The sequence below is a fragment of the Penaeus vannamei genome, chromosome 14 (assembly GCF_042767895.1).
Source record: "Penaeus vannamei isolate JL-2024 chromosome 14, ASM4276789v1, whole genome shotgun sequence".
NCBI classification, from domain to species: Eukaryota; Metazoa; Arthropoda; class Malacostraca; order Decapoda; family Penaeidae; genus Penaeus; species Penaeus vannamei.
The window spans coordinates 38,120,350-38,130,349 of record NC_091562.1 but is presented as its reverse complement, the minus strand read 5'-3'; the positions used below and the strand labels follow the sequence as shown (position 1 = coordinate 38,130,349).

Sequence of the window (10,000 nt, the reverse complement as noted above, 5' to 3'; positions counted from 1 at the left end):
ATGGCCGCCAAGTACATATCGATGGTGGGCGGCGTCGGCGAGGTCGTCAGGCAGAACTACCGGCGCCCGGACCGCGAGCGAGAGAGCAACACCTCCGGCAGCGACAACGCGTCGCGAGACCGGGAGGTGGAGAAGACCCCGACTTCTCAGGAGAACGGCGGACTGTACTTCAAGGGCGAATTGGGCGGGCGCGACCCGGAGGACGGCATGAAGGAGCGGCGGCCCTACGACGCCATCAGCCGCCACCTGGACCTGTACCCCGGCCCCAAGCCCGTGGGCGCCTCGCTACTCGACACCTACCTGCAGATGATGCGGGCCTCGGGCATGGACCTCACTTCGCCCAGCGCTGACAACATGCCGGACGACCGCAAGTTCCTGCACTCGCGGCCCCTCGGCGGCGGCGTGCTCGACCTGACCCGCCCCGAGATGACCCGCAGCTGCTCGCCGCCGCCGCGGGAGGACGACCACGGCGGCCAGGGCTCGGACGACTTCAGCGAGGACGAGCACGGCAGCCTGCACCTGGACGAGGTCCGGGCCCCGCAGAAGCTCGGCGGCGGCGCCACCGTGGTGACCGTCACGCCGCGCTCGCCCGAGCCCTCCGACACCGAGGACGAGGCAAAGTGGGCCGTGCAGTAGTGAGCACCACAGCACAGCCGTGCAGCGTCACACAGCAATCACACCAGTGGTACAAATGACACAGTGGATGCAAGAAAGAGATGCGCGTCTGTGGGCGGGAGTCAGAGGCTGTGGCGCCGCCCTTCCCCGCCGCCCGTGAGTCGCCCTCATGCACGCCTGACTATTTATGTCACTGTCATGCCCCTGTCATCGCCCTCTCACCTTCCCCATCAACTATCATCCGAGAAATGAATTATTCCTTAGTAGAATATCTTCTAACTATGCAACTCCTCATTCACCCATTCCCCGCCCCGCTCCCCCGCCCACACTTTCTCTCCTATCTCCACCTAGCGCAGGATCCCCCTCCTTCCTTTTTCACCCCCCTTCCCCCACCCACCCCACGGCCCTCACCACCAGGGGCGTGACTGAGGGCGACGCACGTCTCCAGCAGTTGTCAGTTCTCAGGGACTCGCCGGGCTTCACTCCCTCCTGTACATACTTCTCACACTCAGGCCGGCGGTGACACAAGGGAGAAGGGCCGCCCACAGGACTCCGCGACTCCCGCCCGCGCACTCCCACAAACACACGCTCTCGTGCACAAAGTGGCACCTTGGTTATGTGCACCCATGGAACTTTATGTGGCCCTCTGCATGATATGGTAAACCGGTTGGTGCCCCCTCTTGGTGCTCGTCTTTCTTTGAATTAAGACAACATGGCCTATTTCTCATGCGGAGAAGTTGAATTTAAAATGAATATGTGTCGACTCACGCTCTCTAAGCCACTAGACACCGATTCTCTCTATTCCAAGTGCAAAATGCATTATGCAAAATGTATTATCGTTTTTTTTTGCGTCTTGTAAACAAATGCACCAACGGGCGCCCAGTGTTGCCATACCACGATCACTGTATTCTCACTGCGGTATCATCTCGCGATTATGTCAACTCATTATATCTGAGTGAAGCAACTCAGGTGGAACTTATTGGTGCATATTGTAGCTCCATTCGGCATCATCTCAGCATTCCTTTTAGCCGCAGTTTCAGTCTTATTTTTAGGCTTTTACACAGGGATGGACCCATGACCTATTGCCCATAGTCTGTGATGCGACCTTGAATTTTAAGCGTTTAGTAGCCTTTTTAGGACCGTTAACTCTATTTGAAGTACAGATAAATTAACTGTTTGCAAAGGCACTACTCGGCGCTCAAAATCTTTGTTCTCATCCTATAAAATGTCTGTTGTCCTTGACTGTTAACTTATTCCTGTTCAATGCTTCTATTACTACTACTACAACTATTACTATTTTTACATACTAATACTGCAAACTACGATATTTATCACTACTACTACTAGTAATTCTCCTGTTACTGCTACTACTTCTACCACAGCTTTTACTACCAAATACATCTAACTCTACTGTTTTCCATCCTCCTCTCGACACTTCTTTCACTACTAATGCCCCTAAACTACATCTCTAATTACTAATGCACCTCAACTTACTATTACTACTACTACTACCACTACTACTACTACTACTACTACTACTACTACTACTACTACTACTACTACTACTACTACTACTACTACTACTACTACTACTACTACTACTATTACTACTACTACTACTACTACTACTACTACTACTACTATTACTACTATTACTACTACTACTACTACGACTTTGACTTCTACTATACTACTATTACTACTACTACTACCACTACTACTACTACTACTACTACTTCACGGCTTATGCTACTTAGTGCATCTGTCACTCCTCCTCTTCCTCCCGCTCTGTTTTGTTTTGGTTTATGTCTGTGAATTCTCCGTCCAGCCAGGGTAAAGTCCCCAGACCCGCAAAGACGGTTCGAGTCAGGTCTCTGCTCAGTACAAAGTTTGTCGGTGGCGGAGGCCCCAAAGTCCCGTCTTGATCTCAGTGTAAATAACCGCCATGGAACAGACAAATGAGTCCCTCTCCGCACCCTCTATGAGATATTTCAGATAGTCAGGTAGTATTTCAGGTATCAGATCCCATATTGTTATTTTTGTAATGTGTTTACACAAAGGTTCTCAACCATTCCAGTCGTATGGTAAACTGCTCTGTCCAAGTCATATGTCAGCATTTTTAAGTGCAACTAGTCAAGGATTCAGTAACAGAAAACACAATTGGTGTGCTTTTAGGATGCACTTCCACTATGCTTAGCAGGTACAGTAAATAAGCGATAAATTGTATATTAACCTATAGAGATATATAACACGTGGCCTGCGCGGCAGTAGAAACTGTAGTGTCTACCTCATAGTTGTAGCGGATATTGTCACGACGGCAGCCTGGGCACAGCGCCCACATGCTCTTGTGATCACGCTTGGGCGGGCATTGTAGAGATGCCTTCGTCGCCACGGGCGCCACGGGCAGGCAGCGCCAACGTGCGTGGGCGTGCCCGGGGCGAGGTGGCGGCGCGGGAGAGGTGGTGCCAGTGTGGCGAGGCCTCCGTAGAGATGCCCGAAGGGCCATGCCTGCGAGGAGGTGTTGGTGCCCCGCACAGTGTGTCCTCAGTGTTAGGCTAGTGTAGCTTAGACCATAGCCATATTGTTAACGTAGGTAAGGCACCGGTAGTTGTTGTTGTTGTTGCAGCAGCGGTGGTGATGACGCGGTCCGAATTACTGACACAGCCGTGATGAGAAAGGTGATAGGTACGTGTGCCCAGAGCACCGTAGTTAAACACAGTTGCTGGGAGCCCGCCCACACACAGCACGCTCGCACGCCCATTATTGCACGCCCTCGGATTTAAGGTGTAAGTTCCATGTAGATGTAAATGATGTAGGCCATGACTGTAGCAACGTGTGGCGTCCCGCGCCCGGCGAAGGAGGCGGCCGCCCCTCCGTCCGGCCGGGCCAGCCGATCGCCAGTCGAGCGGCGGCCGTCGCAGCGTTTAGCGTTTTGTTACACATCATCTATGCAAGAGGCAGAGATGAGGAGAGGCGGTGCGGCGTGCCAGGGCGGCGCCCCGCGGCAAGTGAGGCCGGGCCAGGTCAGGATGTAATCATGACCAACCTGCCATTTTCTCAGCAATACCAGTGAGCCAACCCGCACCCAGCCTCCAGTACCGTGCTAAACCCACATTATCAATGCAGCCCTTTACTGATAACCCAGCCATGGCGCCCGCGGCGGCGGGCGCTGCAAACCGACAGTATTTACCCAAGAGGAGTATTCACCCATCCGCAGCAACCACGTCTTTCCATAGAAGTATTATAACCCACTAGACTAATAGGGAGGCTGGGTTCGCGCTGGCTCACGCGAGATGGTGCTGGGGTAGGCTAGCGTCCCCTCCCCCCGCCCCCTCTGCCCCCCTGTCACGAGCAGGCGGGGGCGGGGGGCGGGGACCGTCAGGGTGGTGTATGAAGATTCAGAAGACAGTTTTGTGTGTCTCTAACCTGTAGAAAATGACATATAGGAAATAAGTTATATTAATGGTTCTATATAAGGTAATTCCTAGGCCTACTTATCTTCTAGGTTGGTAACAGCATGCTTAGAGTCAAGGTCTGGTTGGATGACAAAGTAGAGAGAGAGACTCGGCTCTGCACAGTTGTATGGTGAATGAATGTAGGAATGTCAACCGAGAGTGGTGTGTTGGATCATCTTTCACATACGAATTACTATGCTTAAGTTATTGTAAGTTTTTTTTTATTAATTATTTAAGTTATGGCCATTTATTTGTAGTGTAACAGATATGTCTTTATGATTGTTGGTATTATAATGTTATTTTACCGAATTAGCAACAATGCTTATTATTTTTCTAGTTAAGTTTGCAAGTTCCTAGTTATTAGACATGTCAGCTAAGGGGAACCGCAAGGGAGTTCAGTCGTTTTGCCATCAGCTACACGCTATATATATAAATATATTTATCCAATATATGATGAGGACGTGTTTCTGAGAAAAGAAACATCCAGTTTCCATATTCTATGTAAATTTATATTTTTTAATTTAATACGGTAAGAATGTGAGATTATATGATTTCGCAGAACAGATCACACATGTTTGGCCATAAGGACTAAGTTCCCCTGCTCCCTAACCCGAGTGATGATTGTCCGAATTGTGCAGCTTCAATACTTTTAATTTGCTACATTACCAGGCCCTCTCGCGGCCGCCAAGATAACTAACGTGCCAAGCATCCATTGTTAATATTTTTCCAACCCGTTTTCCCCCGAAGAATTATCCCGGTTGTTTTGTCTGAGCATACTGGCCAGCAGCGGCGCCAAGGCCGCACGCGTCGGGAAGGCTTCCTGTCAGACAGCAAGACTGTAGGCCCGATGAGCCTCCCTCGGGAGGATGTACATGTTATTTTAAGTTCCCAGACGCACCGAACGTCACTTGTGTAATGCTGACAAAGGTCTGGCCACGGGAAGGCCTCCCAAAACACCTGCAACACAGACGCTCACTCGGCGACTCCCGTGTGACGGCGGCGGCGGCGCCCTCCGACCCAGGGATGGCCCGGCGACCCCTGGCGACCCCCGAAGGCGCTGGTGGGCGGCCGCTCAGTGTGCTCTCTTGTCGTACCAGATAGATAACTCATGCGTCGAGTCGTCCAAGTGCTCAAGCTCAGTATTGTGCCATGCAGAATGTTGGGCAGGTGAAGTGGTACTGTGCAGTGCAGTGTTGCATCTAGGTCGGTACTTTACAGCTTTGAAGGACTTTGCGTAAGTAGGAAGAAACTGCGCAAGTAGAGAAGAACTGCGCAGTTAGAACAGTTGTGCGCAGGTAGGATGGCTCTGCGCATTGCTAGATACAATGTGGGCTGGTAGTCAGCAGTGCCAAGGTTTTGAAATGGAGATTTGATTACCCGAATTCCCTCAAAAAGACGAATTATAAATTGTTATAGTCGTATCCACAGGATGTGTATAAAAGTCATATGTGTTCAGTGATGTAAGTGCCATGATGTTAAACAAGTCTAGGCTGACCACTTTAAACAAAATAAAAAAGGATTTTTTTCATTGACAGATGGGTGAGTTCAGAGTTTTGCAGTGAAATGTGTCCGCACAAATCTTAAAACGAGTTTATAAAATCGGTAGACATATGACCATCATTTTAGAAAGCCAATCTCAAACAACAAATTTTATACAAAAAATGTATTCGGACGGTACTGCCTGAGGAAGAGTCTAAACATGAAATATCTACCATTTTCTTCATTTCACTTCTTGTAATTCCTAGTCCTGCGCGCTCCTCCACCGAGCGCGCAATACTAACACAGTTAAGAACAACAAGCTCTGCATGTGAACTTGCTGCTTGTAGAGGCAACGCCTGCGGTTTCGAAGTCAGCTCCGTCACACTGGAAATGTGTCACACGATATCATGTAAATAGGTTGACCTGTGACGTCTATGCTGTGACCTGGAGATTGACCTAGCTGCATACAGAGCTCCTGGTCCTGTGCTGAGAATCATTAAGAATTCAGAGTGAAATTAGATACAAGAAGGAAAAAAAGAAAGTCATTTATATGAGGCTAACGTTGCGTCCTTACAGTTTCATGTCAACCCTAGTTGCCTCTCTCGGTCGAATCCGCAGGACTCAGGACCGCGAGTTCGTGTTGCCAGAGCTTGGCCCTCGTCCTCAGCCACAGTGGAAGGGTGACTCCACCTCAAGTGTGAACTGTCAGCTGAGGCGCGAGACTACAGAATACAATTTATTCTTAAGCTTATTGCAAATGCATACTTTTTACGCTCTCTCTAAAAAATGTATATTCCATTTCGCCGAATTATACCGAATGTGGTGCAGACCTGTGGTGCATCGCTTGAGTTATTTCCTTTGTTTACCAGCGATTTATTTGTTGGTTTGTTCCATGCATAAAGCTGATAGGCAGCCCCGCGCGGGCCTTGGATTAAGTATCGTACTTCCTGCCATGATATCTGCGCCTGAAGTTATCATTTCAATTCCAGTAATTTTGCAGTTCAGTGTAAAACTTGCATGCTTCGTGACAGATGCGTGTCGGGTTTTGCGAATAATTAAACACTATATAATGTATGCTCCAGGGCATGTTGATTCTGTGCCATAAGTAGAATTATATTCGTATCTTAAGCGACAAATTTTAATTGATTAAGTTAATCTGATGTGAAAAGAACACGCAGATGATGTTCCGAGTCAGCTGTAGTTGGTTGTCTCCGCCCTCAAGCCCTCGTGAGTCCCTCTGCCTCCACGAGCCTTCCACGTCTAGGACCCTCCATCCACGGGCGCCCTCCATCACCCTCCACTAGGAAGGTGGCCAAGACGCCTTCCGCCCAGCCTCCAAGTAACCGAATTTCAGAGTAACAGTTGCGACGAAGGTTGCGTGTCTGAGGACGGTAAGACTATAGGCTAGACCTGTGGCTTACGTAGCTTTGCTTTGCGGTTCCGGCCCGCACCAAAAGGAAAGAAAGAGTGGTAACGTAAATAACCTCGGGAAGAAAGAGGAGTATCAAGCGTAGGATGATTTTCAGGTTATATCCTCACATGTCCGTCTGAGATTGCCAAGGCAAAGAATCACTTCTTGCAGATGAGGCAAAGATGAAACTCCTCACCTTGGCTTCCAAGGCCACTAAATTGATTACTTCAGTCAGCAACTGATTGGCTTACTGTCACTAAAGTGACAAAAATAAGAATCGTCTTATATCAGGCTCTCTAGAGTCCGTGCAGTTTATCTCTTAAATCATTTCCATTTCAGAATCTTGAAGGATTTTGTGTGTAGATGAGACTAGATCAGTACAGACATCGTGCTGGTGTCCCGGTCAACCCTAGACTGTGACCTCGCGTACCCTGGCGCGCGTTGCCACCGGTGATCTGAGTGACTGGCCCTCCCGCCCTCGCGTCAGTCACTCGCTGTGTTCGTTAGTAATAGGCAAGGCTAATTCCCTACAGTGGACACCGCTTACAGCCATCAACACACGCTTACATGTATGATTTGGCCGAGAAAAAGAAAACATAGCGATACGCAAGCCCCGACCGTTGTGTACCGAATGCACTCCTTTCGGTACATCGCGCGAGGGTTTCAGAAGCACACAACCGTACTATATACTTAGAGAAACGCTTAGAGCACGATTTATATACAGACATATACAAACTTCTCAACCAGACAAATTCTACAACCACAATACTGCAAGCGGTGTCGTCTGTGCCATAGTCCAATCATCTACCTCTTCCACAACCCGGTACCTCATAGCCCAGATGCAACCCCGGTATAACCCGACCGGACGCCCGGTATGTTCCGCCAGTTGTAACCTGTAGCTCAATGACATAGTTCCCAGCCCTCGATATCCTAATGAGCCCCTCCACAGCCAAACTTTATACCCTGAAATAACCATCAGTTCCTCGACGACATAACCTCTGTTCTTCCCCGGTTTCATCTACTAGTAGCCTAGTTGTTGTGCTCCAGTTACGTCCCAGTCAGTCGTAGTCTGGTAAAATGGCCTGTACGAAGACTTCTTAAACTCCAGGATAAATAAAAAAAAAGAATAAAAAAATTACCTCTGCCTTCCTGAACGCATCGTATCAGTGCAGCCAAGCTTCATTCATAGTGCCATATCTCATGCCTGCTTGCGTTTTGCCTTCAGTGCCGTGGTTACAAGCAGTACAAAGCGGCGTGTTCTTTCCCCTCCACAAGTCATATCTGTAAGCCACTCTGGCGCATCCTTAACACGCGCTGGGTGGATGATTTCAAACATGAATCATATCTCATTTTAATGTCCATATTCAATAGACCTAATAGATTATTCTTACCATATATATAAACATATATACATATATATATCCTGCCTCAATAGTACACAATAACAGTATCCTTTTAATCCATGCCAAGTTTTATAGCCCTGTATATCCATATGAATCCACTGCCCAATGCCTTTATCCTATTGTGATTCCACGGTCCTTTTTCTGAAATAATCCCGGAAAAAAGCTAGGAACTTCATGGTATGACCACGAAAAAATAGCCAAATTCGAAAGCAAGATAGGAAGATTGTAACATTTCAGAATTCTGGCCTTGGTTCTTTGTTGATTAATTGTTACGAGTTGAAGCACTCGATCTTGTGCAGAACGGAGTGATGTTATTGCGATTTCTTGATGATGGTTGATTGCAGTACAACCGGGACACCAGCTTGTGTGACAGTTGACGATGGGGGGACATTCGCTGCCGATGGATCATTTGAGTGTGAAGTTCAAGTGTATTGTTGCAGTTGTAGTAGGCTTTTTAAAAAGAATTTAAACCTTCGTACAAATTTCGGAAGCAAATAAATACGTCACGGCTTCCACCTCCTCTTTGGCCTTGAAACCACGCCGTTGCGGCACGGAATATCATTAAATTAAAACACATAATACTCGACGATCAACCTGTGATTTCTCAAGGATTATCAAGCAGATATACTTGACCTCAGATGACCAAAAAAGAAAAAAAAGGCAGCATCGAAAAATTCCCATGACAAATCCCTTCCCTTCGTGATAGATAGCTGAACCACCGTACATTTTCCCGCCAAAATCCTAATTCCTTCGCCGCCTAACCTTTTTGCCATATAACCTTCAGACCTTATTTATTAGTATTTTGTTTTAATGCTGTGACGTGATACCTGTTGGACAACTCTCATTCCATTCGGTTTCATGGTTACGTTAACATTTCTTATTCGTTTTTTTATTTAATTTTGTTAGTTTGCTCAATGACGTCACTTATAAGTTCCTGTACACTTAGTACTAACATACTGTTTTTATGTATCTCAATATGTATGTTTGATAGTTAATTACTAAATCAGTGTCAAATACTATGCATTCCAGTCATGTTTGTCAGATAAATGTTGTTTTTTTAAATGGACGATAATTTTCCATTCCATCAATGACACTGTCTCCAATTTTCTCATTTTCCAAATGCTGTTGATTTCTTCCAATTATTCGGTTCAATTTGAAGGAAATTTCTGAATTTATTTTTGATATTTATATACTGTATGTCTGTTCGTTTTTGTTTTGTTTTTCACTTAACAAACTTTGCCAATGGCACTGAATTGGAAGAAGTCTTCATAATCATATTTATCAGTGATCCCTTTCCCTTATATGCAATTTACAAAAAAAAGAATGATTAGTTTTTATCGTACCCACCCTTATTACCGTTATTTTTATATATTATTACCGAATTTCTTTTTAAGAACTCGTTCCCTCCCTCTCCCATTCCTTGATATCCCACCATCTTCCCCTCCTCATCCCTCCCCCTTCTTTCCCTCCCTCCCTCGCTTCGCTGTATGATTCTTGCACCCGTGCACTTATTTTTTTAATAGCGTGCGACGACCTTAGCCCTGTATGTGGGTGCATCGTGTCGTGCCTCAGGTAGTTAACAGTCAGCTGATGTGTAGCATTAAGGAAAAAACACAAATAAATAAACAAAAAATATA

General features: G+C 47.0%; 1 protein-coding gene across 2 annotated transcripts in view; it reads left to right on the top strand.

The window, feature by feature from the left end:
• Positions 1–10,000, top strand: part of LOC138864038 (protein abrupt-like) — a 110,785-nt gene that overhangs the window by 100,139 nt on the left and 646 nt on the right. For both annotated transcript variants that reach the window (XM_070129921.1, XM_070129922.1), the window contains exon 7: positions 1–10,000. This exon is cut by the window's left edge and continues 263 nt beyond it; it is cut by the window's right edge and continues 646 nt beyond it. In XM_070129921.1, the coding sequence (XP_069986022.1) occupies positions 1–636 (636 nt within the window). In that variant the 3' untranslated portion in view covers positions 637–10,000.